Source organism: Hemicordylus capensis, chromosome 1 (genome assembly GCF_027244095.1).
Source record: "Hemicordylus capensis ecotype Gifberg chromosome 1, rHemCap1.1.pri, whole genome shotgun sequence".
Taxonomy (NCBI): Eukaryota; Metazoa; Chordata; class Lepidosauria; order Squamata; family Cordylidae; genus Hemicordylus; species Hemicordylus capensis.
In genome coordinates this window covers 451,331,344-451,346,211 of record NC_069657.1, presented here as the reverse complement: position 1 = coordinate 451,346,211, position 14,868 = coordinate 451,331,344, and the positions used below count along the sequence as shown (strand labels likewise).

Below are 14,868 nucleotides of genomic sequence, written 5' to 3'. Positions count from 1 at the left end.
AGCTAAGCACAGCATTTTTTTCCCCAGTGCACTTTGAGTATTTCACTCTCCACAGCAGAATATTGGGTTGCACACTCCCCTGAGTGGTGAGAAGTTCCAAGATCAGCACTAACCAGGTTTGTTTTCCTTTGGATGAGGAGGCAGTAGAGACATGTGGAGTCTGGGTAATATTTGCTTTAAGTAGAAGTAGGAAGTATGATAGCAAAACGCTCCTGTGAGGTAATAGGTTTGTTATCCCAAGATATGAGAGAGAGAGAGAGAGAGAGAGAGAGATTGAGAGAGAGAGAGAGATTCAGATTTTCAGGGGGCGGACCTTCTATGAGGTGAGGCAAGACAGTTGCCTCAATCAGCAGATTACTGGGGCACCAGCAAAGTTGCAAGATGCCCTTCTGACCCCTACTTTTAAGGGGGGAGGGTGTATACAAGAGGGGGGGATTTGACACCCCACCTCAGGAGCCCAGAGACCTTGAACCACCCCTGTATCACACACTGCACTCCAATGTGCCTTCAGCCAACTCACAGTGCTCTCTCTCTCTCTCTCTCTCTCTCTCTCTCTCTCTCTCTCTCACACACACACACACACACACACACTGCAAACTACTGTGCTCCCCCCTCTTGCACACACCTGCCTCCAGAGATGTTTGCAGGCAAAGTATATACATTCAAATATGGACATAAAAACAGCTCTGCTTGGCATTGACCTGGTCATGAATTCAGTGGAGCAACCCCTTGCCTACTCCTTCCCTTAGCTGGCGGAGAGATGCCATCTTCCCCAAGCTCACATGGATATCTCCTGCAAGATGCTCAAGGCACCTCCAGTGCAGAAACTGGAGCAGGGTTCCAAATAGGGAGTCTTCCTAGCCTTCTTTGGAGACGACAGCAGGCGCCTAACAATGATAGGGCAAGGGGAGACAGTTGTCTGGGGGCCCCACTGCCTGGAGGAGCACCCCAGGGGCACCTCATGTGACTCCCCATTGCCCCCTGCCCAGCCCCATAGCCTCTCAGCCACTTGCCCTCTTCGCCATCTCTCCTGCTTGTTCTGCTGGCCCGCAATCGAAGCAGCAGGCAAGCGGCAAAGAGCTCCTTTTCTCCCGCCTCTCAGCTGATCGGCGGGTGGGCGGGGCTTCCACGGAGGCCTCCGTGTAGGCCGCAGTGAAGCCTGAGCTCGAGTAGGGCCCAAGCAAGCCAGGAAGGAGGAGGCAGCCAGCGTGTTCTCTGCTGCAGAAGATCCCTTGCTGCCCTGCTTAACCCAGACCAGCATTTGCCAGGTAGAGTGTGAACTCCTTTTTGTGGTTACCTTTCCCGCCCCCCCCCCCCATATATAGGGATCTGCTTGCCATAGGGCTTGGATGGGGGGGGGGACCGAGAAGTCTCTGAATATTTATTTTGAAACAGCTTGGAAAATTTGCTGACTTAAAAAAAACTATCTAAAAAGTCCTATAAGTGGCTTGTTTCATGGCAGAAAATTGCAAAAACTTCTGGAACAGTATTTTATTAATTTTATTTATTCATTCATTCATTCATTTATAAATGCACTTATGTTCAAGTTGTTTTGCAACCCAGAAGGTCTGAGTGAGAACTGTGAAGCATGTGTGGTGCTTTTATTTTATTTTTCTTGTGTGTGAACTGCTCCCCAATAACTTGCAGGGACTTCAGGGTAAATCTGGCCAACATGTGAATGCAGCACCTCCATTCCAGAGGAGATGTGTCTTAAAAGGGCTTTAAAAGCCTCCTGTGAAAAACCTCCTGCAATCGAACTTGACTGAATTTGTTCAGAATTCTGAGAAAACAAACAGAGGCTCACCCTGCATGGTTGAAAGTCTCCTTTGCTAATCTGCAGCAAGGGGCCCATTTTAATCATTCATCTTTCTCGTGTGTTCTAGGCATTAAAAGTAATACAAATGTATAGTACTCAATGTATATCACTATATATTGTGACGTGTGTGTGTGTATTCAGTGAAATGTATTTGCAGGCAGCATACTTATTTTGGAATATCAGACTTAAATCCTTGGGGGCCTGGGGTGTGCGGAGGCCCTGGACTTTGAGGGGGGGGCCCATTTTAAAATCTTGTCTCTGGGCCCACTCCAAGCTTGTTACGCCCCTGGACGACAGAGATAGAATCTGAGACCTCTCGCAGGCAAAGAAATGCTCCGTCACTGAATTATGGACCGACCTTCTGGAAACAGGAGCTCTCCAAGGTCTCTGGCAGGGCTCTTTCCCAGCCCCGCCGGGAAATGCCAGGAGCAGGACTTGGAACTGTCTGCCTGCCAAGTACATGCTCTACCAGCTACAGCCAGATATAACCTTTTGCGAGAGAGTTGTGGGAAGGCATTGGCAACGCAAGTGGAAATATCAGGGCTTCCTGCACAGACCGCCACCATCCTCTTTGCAACCACACCGTAGCCCTCTACAAGTATTTTTATTTGTATATAAATGAAGGTGGGGAAAGGGATTCAGTATTGCACCCCTCCCAGCTCCATTGCGTCAGAGAATGGCTTGCACCTACGGAGCATGCTGGGAGCATGCTGGGGGCATGCCGATACACTCCTGTGTGAAGAGGACTCTTAGAGTGGAGGTTAGGGGCAAGGCCAGCACGAATATGAATACAAATATGACAAATATTTATGTACCGCTTTTAGGGGTGTGAGCACAAAACCGGTTTGCCCGGTTTGGTTCGAGTCAAGACTGGACTTGAACCAAATCAGGCATGTTCAGTTTTGTGCCCCACTGAACCGAGCCTGGGCTCGGCTCAAATTCGAGTCAGTTTGGGGGTTCTAAGGGAATTTTTTTTCTTATACTTACCGCCAGGTCCGGGTCGGCGGTGGCTGTGGCAGGGTCCCTGCCATCTCCCCTCCCCCTGCCGGCCTTCTCCCACTCTAAAAAGGGCCGGTTCAGCCCATTTTGGGGCCACATGACCCAGGCTACTCAGAGACCCATTGGGCATGCACGGCGGCCTCCAAAATGGACACCGCCACCAGAGGAAGGGCCAGAATGTCCTGAAAATGAACCAAACCAGCCCTTTTTTGAGTGGGAGAAGGCCAACGGGGGAAGGGGGAACCGGCTCGACCTCAAGTCAGTTCACCCATCCCTAACCGATTTTCAACAAAAGTTCCCAAAGCATAAGAACATAAGAACAGCCCTGCTGGATCAGTCCCAAGGCAGCCCATCTAGTCCAGCATCGTGTTTCACACAGTGGCCCACCAGATGCTGCTGGAAGCCACAGGCAGGAGTTGAGCACAAGCACTCTCTCCTGCTGTTGCTCCCCTGCAACTGGTACTCAGAGGCATCCTGCCTTTGAGGCTGGAAGTGGCCTATAGCCATCTGACTAGTAGCCGTTGATAGACCTCTCCTCCATGAAGTTATCCAAAGCCCTCTTGAAGCCATCCAGGTTGTTGGCTGTCACCGCATCTTGTGGCAGAGAATTCCACAAGTGGATGATACATTGTATGAAAAAGTACTTCCCTTTGTTGGTCCTAGTTTACATAGATATAAATAATAAATAAGATGGTTCCCTGTCCCCAAAGGGGACAATCTAAAAAAGAAATATGAGATAGATACTAGCAACAGCCTCTGGAAGGATGTTGTGCTGGGGATGGATAAGGCCGGTTGCTCTCCCCCTGCTCAATAAAGAGCATCACCACTAAAGTGATGCATCAGCACTAAGGTGCCTCTTGGCTCTGTTAGGAGGGATCACAATCCCTCATTCAGACAACCCTCTGCATCCTGATATGATCACCTGCACAGGATTTAAGACAGCAGATTGTGGGCCTGTCCACACACTAGCTTCCTAGGCTCACGGTTCAGCTTCTGCTAGTGGTAACTTGAAAGTGCCAGAATCAAGAACAGATGGAAAGGGAGTGGCGTGTTGCAAAGACTTGGAGGGACATTCCCCTGTGCAAACTCTGTTCCTCTGGATCCCCTTCCTTAATATATGAGCCTGCTGGAGTAGATGCAGGGTGTCGAGGGGGCAGTTGGCCCCCTATGGATTGAGCCAGTCCCAATTAATTCAATGGGGGTGTACTCCCAGGTTAGTGGGTATGGGTTGCAACCTTTGCCTCCACCCCTGTAAAGAGTCCTGTGGATGCCCCTAAGTGGTCAGTACCCTCTGCCGGGGAGGGGGTGGTGGACAAATGCTCATTCTGATTTTTGGCAAGTTCTACACCTCTAGAGAGAGGAAATAGGTGATAGTATTGCATGACTGTCAGCTTTCATTGTGTCATCTTGCTTTTATTATCCTGACCATCGGGTTTGCAATGGTGTTTGAAAAGCTTTGAAATGTTTTCGAAGCAAAACAGCTGCATAAAACGTTGTCGATGTTGTCAGAGGAATGGACGTGAAAATGGGCAGGAACGTCCTCCAAAGATTACTCCATAGAGAAAGTTCAACAATTTGTTCATTGTGCACCCTAATCTTGACCCTAACCCTTAACTTTGCCCTCTCCTTTGCAAACATGACTATAGTTTTACCTCCATCATTTGGGGGGTAGGGATAAAGAAAAGCTGTCAACACACAGAAAGTTGTCGGTGCAATGATGCTATCCCCTCTTTTCCATCTCTGGGGGCTTGGGTAGACATTGCCAACAAGCAGTGTTCTCATTTGCCCCCTGAGATGCTACTGATGGCCAGAATTTGTGGGTCTGAGCTCATGGACTACTTTCCCCTTTGGGCAGGGTTGCCAGCTGGCTATTCTTTATTGGGATTCTTGGCTTTCTGCTTCTGGGACAGCTGTTGATTCCTGCAGTGGGAAAGCTGCCAATCAATCCAGGCCCCCTCCCGCTCCTTGCTCCTCAGTTTGCTTAAGGAGCCCCCTTCCTGAAAGCGGATGCTCCCACTGCAGAACTGATATGATAGCATGGTGTAGTGGTTAGAGTGCTGGACTAGGACCGGGGAGACCCGAGTTCAAATCCCCATTCAGCCATGAGACTTGCTGGGTGACTCTGGGCCAGTCACTTCTCTCTCAGCCTAACCCACTTCACAGGGTTGTTGTGAAAGAGAAACTCAAGTATGTAGTACACCGCTCTGGGCTCCTTGGAGGAAGAGCGGGATATAAATGTAATAATAATGATGATGATGATGATGATCCAGCCCCAACCAATGCTTCTGATTTGTGCCACAGACAAGCACATTGTAATTGCGCAGTACGATTTTGCCGCCGCAAGCGACCGCGACCTGCCGATGACTGCAGGAGAAAAGCTTGAAGTCCTTTGCAGGTAAGCCATCTCGCTCAACTTTCGATTGCTCCAAGCACATTCAGGTGTGCCTAGAAAATGTAGCTCAAAATATGCAGCAGCTCCCATTACAGGGAAATGCAGTTGGGTTCCCAACAGTTGTCGGACTAGAACTCCCATCATCCCCTTTTGGAGGAGACAAGAGATGAAGTGGTTGAAACGACTATGATAAAATGGGCTCAAGATGTGGGTCATAATATAGAGATGGCTGCTTGGGGGAAATGATGGAAAACTGATTTAAAGTTTACTGCATGTTATACTTTAAAAGAAAATTATTATAAGATGATGTATAGGTGGTATCTGACACTGAAAAAAATTAGCATTAATGTATAAAAATGTTTCAAACAAATGCTGGAAATGTGGACGATGTGAAAGAACTTTTTTTCTTATGTGGTGGTCATGCGGGAATACAAAGGCTTTTGGGGGTATGATATACAATGAGTTGAAGAGAATTTTTTTAAATGACCTTTCTTAAGAGGCCAGAATGCTTCCTGCTGGGAGTAACTGAAAGAGAGTTCTCCAGAAGAAATTTAACATTTTTAATGTAGGATAGTATATGCGCAGAAATGGAAAGACACTAAAATGCCCTCAAAAGAAGACTGGTTGATAAAAAATTTGGAATATGCTGAGATGGCAAAGCTTACAGCACTTATAAGAGACAAAATTTTTGAATGTTTTAAAGAAGATTGGGAACCATTTTTGCTTTACTTAAAGAACTATTTTTCTAATATGGACTTTTCAGCAGGGTCTGAAATATAGTAATAACAGCAGGTTGGGTTGGGTAGAATCGAGTAGTAGTGTGGAGTATGTATGTTTTGAATTATTATGCCAATGGTTTATATGTATAGTTTTTGTGAACTGCACAGATAGGTAAGTGGGAAGTCAATATTTACTTATGTGTAGAATTAAATAAATGAATGTAATTTGAATGTAAAGCTATTGTAAAAGCCAATACAAATTTAAAATGCCAAAAAAAAAAAAAAAAGAACTCCCATCATCCCCAGCCACAGTGGCCAAAGGATGATGGGAGTTGTAGTTCAACAACACCTGGGGACCCAAGCTTGAGAACCCCTGCTGTATTGGAAGGCTTCTCTCTGTGCAGCTTTCTTGTCTTTTCAATGCTTTAAAATAGTTATTACTTTTGTTTCCTGCTTTTTGTCACTTCTTCTTTCAGGGTGTTGGTTTTATTTTTACCATATGCTCTGTTCACAGCGATGGGGACTGGTGGTTAGCAAAGTCACTCACCAGTGGGAAGAAAGGTTACATACCCAGAAATTTTGTGGTCCGTGCAAACAGCCTAGACGAAGAAAAGTAAGTTTGAGGGGTGTGCTTGGTGGACTATTTGTATTTCTGTCATGCAAGCACAGATTCTGTTCTCTAAAAAGGATAAAATGAAACCCAGCCTTCAGGTTTCATCAGGTTTTTGTAACAAAAAACGGGGGAAGATGTCTGGGACGTGGGACAAGGTGTGGGATCTCAGGTCCTTGTTCCACTCCCGTGGCTAATACATTGATTTAAAATATTTCTGTCCTGCCCCTTCAACACACTGCTGCGGGCAGCTAATAGTCAAAGAATAAAAACATAAAATCCAAAATAAAAGAGTAAAAGACAACAAAACATGACCAATCATCATAAAACACAATAAAGACAGACGTAGGTCATATAAGCTAAACAGCAATCGGGATGAAAACAAATTAACCGCAGAAAACCAATCACAGCCAGTTTTTAAAAGTTTCTTTTTAAAGGAGGGCTTTGACAGAAGTGGGGCTATAACTGGGCAGACGGGTTAGAACATAAGAACACTAGCTGACCGGGCGCATAGCATCTGCACCCCTAGTTCTCCCTGGCTACCCCGCCTTCAGCCCCTTCTCCCTAACTCTTCCCCCAGGTGTCTCTACCCACCGCCCACCCTCTCGCTTCTCTCCCCCCCTCTCCCCGCTTGTGGTTTCTGTCCGGCTTGCTGGCCCTGCTGCCGCTTCCTCACACTGGCAGCGCGCAGTGCCCACCACAGCTGCTCCCGCCGCCGTTCGCCCACCCGTCCGCCATTTCCCTGGGCAGCAGCTCAACAGTGAGTCTCATGGATCCTGCCGCGCGTGAGCTCCACCACCCAGCCAATCTGGTGCCTCGGCTTCCCAGCCAATCCGCTGGGTTGCCGGGACACATCCCCACAGAGGCACATCTAAGGGGATTAATAATATAGATAAGAACAGCCCTGCTGGATCAGGCCCAAGAAGACCCATCTAGTCCAGCATCCTGTTTCACACAGTGGCCCACCAGATGCCTCTGGGGAGCCCACAGGCAATAGGTGAGGGCATGCCCCCTCTCCTGCTGTTGCTCCCCTGCAACTGGTATTGAGAGGCATCATCCCTCTGAGGCTGGAGATGGCCCACAGCCACCAGACTAGTAGCCATGGATAGACCTGTCCACCATGAATCTATCTAAACCCCTTTTAAAGCCATCCAAGCTGGAGGCCATCGCCACATCCCATGGCAAGGAATTCCATAGATTATGCGCTGTGTGAAAAAGTACTTCTCCTTGTCGGTCCTAAATTTCCCAACCTTCAGTTTCATGGGGTTTCAAAGAACCCAAGCCCAGCCTCTGGGAACTGCTTGGTTCGCCCCTCCCCTAAGCTCCGGTCAGCCTCATTCTCAGCCGGCTTAGCAGTCAGATGGGTGTTTTCTTTATTCTCTCCCTCTCTGGGGGACAGAACAAAGAAAACACCCAGCTGAAAATGAAGCCGACAGAGAAATGAACTGTAGACTAGCCAAGCAAACCCATCTGGGTACTGGCCACACCCCCTGTGTGTGACATCACATGCAGGGGCGTGGCTGGTGTGTACTAGGGACCACCAGGGAGAGGGGAAAACATGACCCCTCTCCCCGCCACCTATGCACCTGGACTTTAAAATTACTTTCGAAACTACTACTACTACTACTACTACGAATATTTATATACCGCTCTTCAACCAAAGTTCTCAAAGCGATTTACACAGAAAAATAAATAATACGTAAATAAGATGGTCCCCTGTCCCCAAGGGCTCACAATCTAAAAAGAAACATAATAAGAGAAGGACACTGATGAAGCCTTTCTGGGAGCGCTATTAAATATACCTAAAATATACGTACTTACCTAATATGCATCTTTTAGGACCTATGTTTTGTTCCCCAAAGGGACCCCCAAAGTGGTCTACAGTAACAAAATCAAACTGTATCAAAAACCAATCACATAATTTGGCTCTTCAGCTAACCAGGAAGCACTTATTACGAGACGGGAGCCAAGAAGCAGATGCTGCCTTGAAGGCGAGAGTCACAGAGAAACCCACAAACGAAAGTGCTGCCAGGGCCAGGAAGAAGCCGCAGTATCGCTCTCCCAGTAGGCATCCGATAGGCTGGCACAGCTCTTGCACATTTTAAAAATGCATCGCAAAAATGGTGGGAGGGCATCATGAGATGCTTGGGGATGCCATGGTCTGATAGGGATGTGGTCTGGATCTCCATAAGAAGTGTGCATGCGAGTGATGAACCTAGGAAGCTGCCCTAGACTGAGTCAGACCCTTGGTCCCTCTACCTCAGTGTTGTCTACACAGACTGGCAGCGGCTTCTCCAAGGTTGCAGGCAGGAGTCTCTCTCAGCCCTATCCTGGAGATGCTGCCAGGGAGGGAACTTGGAACCTACTGTAGATGCTCTTCCCAGAGTGGCTTCATCCCCTGAGGGGAATATCTTGCAGTGCTCACACATCAAGTATCCCATTCATATGCAATCAGGGCAGACCCTGCTTAGCTGAGGGGACAAATCGTGTTTGCTCCCACAAGACCAGCTCTCCTCTCATGCCCATGCTGGATAATACCCTAGATAATAGCTAGGGTAAAAGCAACTATAGTTTTCAAAATGTTATTAAGGATGATCTCTGTTCAGGTTGGGATTCTTTAATACAGGGGCTTGCTTCAAATGTACCCATGCCTTAGTCACATCAAGGCTGGATTACTGCAATGCGCTCTACATTGGGTTTGCCCTTGAAGAATATTTGGAAAGTTCGTCAGTTCGTGCGTTATGCAGCTGCCAGGGTTCTCTCTGGAATGGCTCGTTAGGAGCACATTACACCGCTTCTGAAAGAACTACACGGGTTGCTAATTTGTTTCTGGATCCAATTCAATAGCAATAGCAATAGCACTTACATTTATATACCGCTCTATAGCTGGAAGCTCTCTAAGCGGTTTACAATGATTTAGCATATTGCCCCCAACATTCTGGGTACTCATTTTACTGACCTCGGAAGGATGGAAGGCTGAGTCAACCTTGAGCCCCTGGTCAGGATCGAACTTGTAACCTTCTGGTTACAGGGCGGCAGTTTTACCACTGCGCCACCAGGGGCTCATTCAAGATGCTGGTTATTGCCTTTAAAGCTCTTAGTAGTTTGGGCCCTGGACACCTGGAGGACCACCTGCTCCCAAGGGTTTCTGCCTGCCCAACAGGATCATCAGAGGGGCCTTTGCTCCATAGGCTGATGTTGGGAGAGGCTAGATTGCCGTGTACATGGGACAGGGCCTTCTCTGTTGTTGCCCCCAGGATCTGTAAAGCTCTCCCAGTGAATGTCTGCTTCTTGACATCTGTGGATGTTTTGAAAAAAACAGTTAAAGACCTTTTTATTTGTTCAGGCTTTTACCCCTTAGGGCAGGGTTTCTCAACGTTGGGTCCCCAGATGTTATTGGACTTCAACTCCCATAATCCCCAGCCCCAGTGGCCTTTGGTTGGGGATTATGGGAGTTGAAGTCCAATAACATCTGGGGACCCAACATTGAGAATCCCTGCCTTAGGGGCTGCCTGCCAGGTCTCTCAGCTCTCTTGCTTCTTTTATGGCTGTGTGTGTGTGTGTGTCTTATGGTTTTTACTATTTATCTGATTTAAAGGTTTTTAATGTAAACTTTATGGAATTCTATTGTATTTTAACTTTTGTAAACCACCTTGAGATGTGCTGGTCTCAATGAAAGGCACTATAAAAACTGAATAATCAATCAATGTATTGTGGAACGGTGGCTCCAATGGACCCATGCCCCTCCCCTGCTCTCCTGGCCAAATTCAGACGTCCAGGACAGCAGTCTCTCTGCAGTCAGCCAGACTGCAGAGAGATGGGGGAGCTGGCTGTGCAGGCTGCCTTTACTGAAAGGCAGCCTGAACAGCCAATCACAGCCAGAGGGAGGGAGGAGTTTCCTCCCGCCACTGTGGTTCCAGGGGCAACAGCCAGCAGTTCCAAATTTGGACATACCGTTGGCTTCCTGGAACCTCGGGTTGCGGCAATGAAGTTCACTACAACCCGAGGATTCAGATTGGAGTCTCGAATCTGAACCCTGTTTCATCGCCACGTGTAACCTGGGTTGCCCACATTTGGACGTAACGTCTGAGGAACCGCAGGCCCATTCAAGTGTGGTTCCACGTTACATGTGAAGGCGGCCAAGGTTTCCCAACCTTAGGTCCACAGATGTTTTGGGGCTACACTTCCCATCATCCTGGGCATTGTAGATGATAGGAGTTGTAGTCCAAGACTATCTGGGGATCCAAGGTGGGGAAAGGACATTGTAGAACAGGAAAAGGTGCAGAGGAGGGCAACCAAGATGATCAGGGGCCTAGAGCACCTTCCTTATGAGGCAAGGCTACAACACCTGGGGCTTTTTAGTTTAGAAAAAAGACGACTGCGGGGAGACATGATAGAGGTCTATAAAATCATGCATGGTATGGAGAAAGTGGATAGAGAGAAATTCTTCTCCCTCTCCCATAATACTAGAACCAAGGTCATCCCATGAAATTGATTGCCAGGAAATCTAGGACCAACAAACAGAAGTACTTTCTCACACAACGCATAATCCACTTGTGGAATTCTCTGCCACAAGCTGTGGTGACAGCCAACAACCTGTATGGCTTTAAGAGGGATTTGGATAACTTTATGGAGGAGAGGTCTATCAACGGCTACTAATTGGAGAGCTGTGGGCCACCTCCAGCCTCAAAGGCAGGATGCCTCTATGTTCTTAACCTTGCTTTAATACAATTTATTTCCTTCCTTCCTTCCTTCCTTCCTTCCTTCCTTCCTTCCTTCCTTCCGCAGATGGTTTTTTAAAGGCCTCAGCAGAAAAGAAACAGAACGCCTTTTAATGGCACCAGGCAATGGGTTGGGCTCATTCCTGATAAGAGAAAGTGAAACAAATCCAGGTAAGAAGCTGCACATGGTTCATTGGTCTTTCCATTTCCATAGAGGTTTGTGTCAGTGCTGTGATAAAAGATGGGACAAGTGATTTCCGTAATTCATAACCAGCTTCCTCATTAGATGAATCACTCAGGCAACTGAGAAGAAAACTTCTTCTTCCTCTTCATTTCAATTTCCTCCTTATTGGACCTGGTTAGCTGCATAGGAAAAGGAGATGTGGCATTACTTTCTTTGCATCAAGGCAGCTCTACAACGTCACATATTGCACCCTGTAAACAGCCAAACAGCGGTGGGCAGTGGGCAGATCTCAGCGGTTAAGATCCACAGAGCGTTTGTACTGAATTCTGAAAATACAAGCGGACCGTAAGACTAATGCTACCCTAGGGTGTGGCTCAAGCTCGCTTGTTCCGTGAAGATGGGCACTTGCATTCTAGTCTAGCATTGTGCTCGTGCAATAGGATGCCCTTGCACAACCTGTGGCACGCCTCCAGCTGTGTGAAACCTCTTCTTCAGTCCGTTATCCATTGCAAGGCATGATGCAACAGATGATGCAGAACTATCTGCTTTCCCTGTCGCCGGAGATCAGCGCTCGCACAAGCAGATGGGAAGCACAAGAGACTGCACAACCTTGCGCATCTGCTCAGCTACGCAACTGTCTTGTATGGGAGTATCTTGCTTTGTCGCAATAACCAGTCACGGCTTGTTCTAATGAGCCGAGGGGTCTACCAAAGGAGGCAGCTCAGGTGGCTCCTGTCTCTCTCTCTCGCCCCACCCGAGGGCCGCTCTCCCTGCACTGTGCAGCTCTACCTGATGAATGGCCAGCCTGCAGGCTGCGCAGGTTTCAGTCAGGGAAAGAGAGGGTCCACCCAAGCTGCCTCCTTTGGCACCCCCTGGATCATTACAACAAGCCGCTACTGGCAGTAGCATAGCGCTAATCAGGATGTCAGTCCTGGGATCAGAATTAAAGTCGATGTAGATATTCAGGATCACTTCTTTAGAAACATAGGGAGCTGCCATATACTGAGTCAGACCACTGGTCCCTCTAGTTCAGTGTTGTCTACACAGACTGGCAGCGGCTTCTCCAAGGTTGCAGGCAGGAATCTCTCTCAGCCCTATCTTGGGAAATGCCAGGGAGGGAACTTGGAGCCTAGATGCTCTTCCCAGAACGGCTCCATCCCCTGAGCGAAATAGCTTTCAGTGCTCACACATCAAGTCTCCCATTCATATGCAACCAGGGCAGACCCTGCTTAGCTAAGGGGACAAGTCATGCTTGCTACCACAAGACTAGTTCTCCTTTCTTTTTTTCAGGGTTGAACACTAGACTAAGACCCACACCCTTTTAATGTTTTTAATGTTTTTGCATTGCATGCTAACTTTGAAGGAAGTCGCAGGACGCCTTTTGGTGGACACTTCCCAGTGGGCAGCATTTCCCCCATAATGCGTCGGATATTGTGCCAGTCTGTGGTATTCTGGTGGGAAATGGCCGGCAGGGCCGAGGAGAGCTGGTCTTGTGGTAGCAAGCAGGAATTGTCCCCTTTAATAAGCAGGGGATGCCCTGGTTTGCATTTGAATGGGAGACATGTGTGAGCATTGGCAGATCTTCCCCTGAGGGCATGAGGCCACTCTGGGAAGAGCTTCTGCAGGCTTGCATGCAGAAGGTTCCAGGTTCCCTTCCTGGCAGCATCTCCAAGATAGGGCTGAGAGAGACTCACGCCTTTTAAAAAAAAAATGGTGTGTTTTTACAGATATTTTAATCTGATTTTATATGTTTTAACTGTTAAATTGTTGGTTTGTTTTATTCTTGGTTTGTTTTGTGCCCTACACCACCTGGAGACTTTGGTAGTGGGCGGTTTGCAGATTTATTAAATAAATAATAAATGAACCTTGGAGAAGCCGCTGCCAAGTCTGTGTAGACAATACTGGGCTTGAGGGAGCAAGTGTCTGACTCAGTATATGCCAGCTTCCTATGTTCATGTGTTCCTATAGGGACCACATGATTTCATGGCTTCTGGACACCCCACCCCACCCCCAAATGGCACATAAAACACAATGTCCAGGCCTGTGGGGGAGGAACAGCAGCCCCCAGGGGCCATTCACCGGAGAAGTCCTGACACCCCTTTTAAACCGCCCTCATAGTTTGCATCCCTGCCAGGGGCATAACTCTAATAGGGCAAGGGGAGACAGTTGTCTTGGGGCCCACTGCCTTGTGGGGGGGGGCCACCCAGAGGCAAGTCACATGACTGACTCCCCCAGCCGCGCACCCGCCCAGGGTTCCTTCAGTTGTATTCATCCTCCGAAACGGATGTGAGTGTTAAGAGATGGAGCTACCAGAACAGCAGGTCTTTCTCCAGTACCATTAAATGACTTGCATCGTCCACAATTGACAATAATTTAGGATGATGTTCTATTGTGGCACATAGGGGGGGAGAGAGAGAGAGAGAGAATTTTACTCTGCTTTTTGAGGCTATTCAGCCTCATTTAAGGTTTCTTTACTTCATGAGCTGAGCTTCAGTGCGGTGGGGCCCATTTTAAAATCTTGTCTCTGGGCCCACTCCAACCTTGCTACGCCCCTGACCCCTGCTGTGCTTCTGTTAAAGGTACATGTTAAGAACGCATTCCAGTATCAACAAGTAATCATTTCCCTTTCTGCTCCTTTTCCCCAGATGCCTTTTCGCTTTCCATTCGAGACATTTCATCTCAGGGGGACGTGGTCAAACATTACAAGATCCGCAGCATGGACCACGGGGGCTTCTACATCTGTCCTAGGACGATCTTCCCTTCGCTGCAGCAACTTGTCCAGCATTATTCCAGTAAGTGACCTTAGAACAGCTCGGGTTCTGCAGGGCTTTTGGAGGCTCAAGAACTCAGACTGCGAGGGAGAAACCAAGCGCTTTGCAACACAGCTCAGCTCAGATTTTGCCAACTTCTCCAGGACTGAGATTGCTAGATTAAAGGCAAGCAACACAGCTTGTGGTCGGGTTTCGGCTGAGAAACGGCAGTTGTGAGAGAAGCAAAGCACTTGGCCATGCCTCTCAGTTTAGCAACTTTTCATCATGCTTGAAATCAGGATCTAAGGTGTGTTGTTCACTATCAGCTACACCCCCATAGAAGCTCTCAGTTCAAGTGTTTTGTTTCTGAGGCATACACTAGGACAAAACTGGCACATTTCCTGCACCTCTGCGGCTCTGTGGTAATGATATGTTTCCACACAACATATAATTAACTTTTGGAATTCTCTGCCACAAGATGTGGTGACAGCCAACAGTCTGGATGGTTTTAAGCAGGGTTTAGATAAATTTATGGAGGACAGGTCTATCAATGCCTACTAGTCTGAGGGCTATAGGCTACCTCCAGCCTTGGGGGAAAGATGCCTCTAAATACCAGTTGCAGGGGAGTAAGCATGAGAGAGGGCATGCCCTCACCACTTGCCTGTGGGCCTCCTTGA

At 47.9% G+C, this 14,868-nt stretch overlaps 1 protein-coding gene across 2 annotated transcripts in view; it reads left to right on the top strand.

The window, feature by feature from the left end:
* Positions 1-1,140: 1,140 nt before the first annotated feature.
* BLK (BLK proto-oncogene, Src family tyrosine kinase) overlaps positions 1,141-14,868 on the top strand; it is a 44,921-nt gene continuing 31,193 nt past the window's right edge. Inside the window, exons 1-5 of one of the 2 annotated variants that reach the window (XM_053248475.1) lie at positions 1,141-1,268; positions 5,117-5,210; positions 6,441-6,539; positions 11,325-11,428; positions 14,087-14,233. In XM_053248475.1, the coding sequence (XP_053104450.1) occupies positions 5,176-5,210; positions 6,441-6,539; positions 11,325-11,428; positions 14,087-14,233 (385 nt within the window). In that variant the 5' untranslated portion in view covers positions 1,141-1,268; positions 5,117-5,175. The remainder of the gene's footprint in view (positions 1,269-5,116; positions 5,211-6,440; positions 6,540-11,324; positions 11,429-14,086; positions 14,234-14,868) is intronic. The other variant, XM_053248467.1, reaches the window with a different exon arrangement.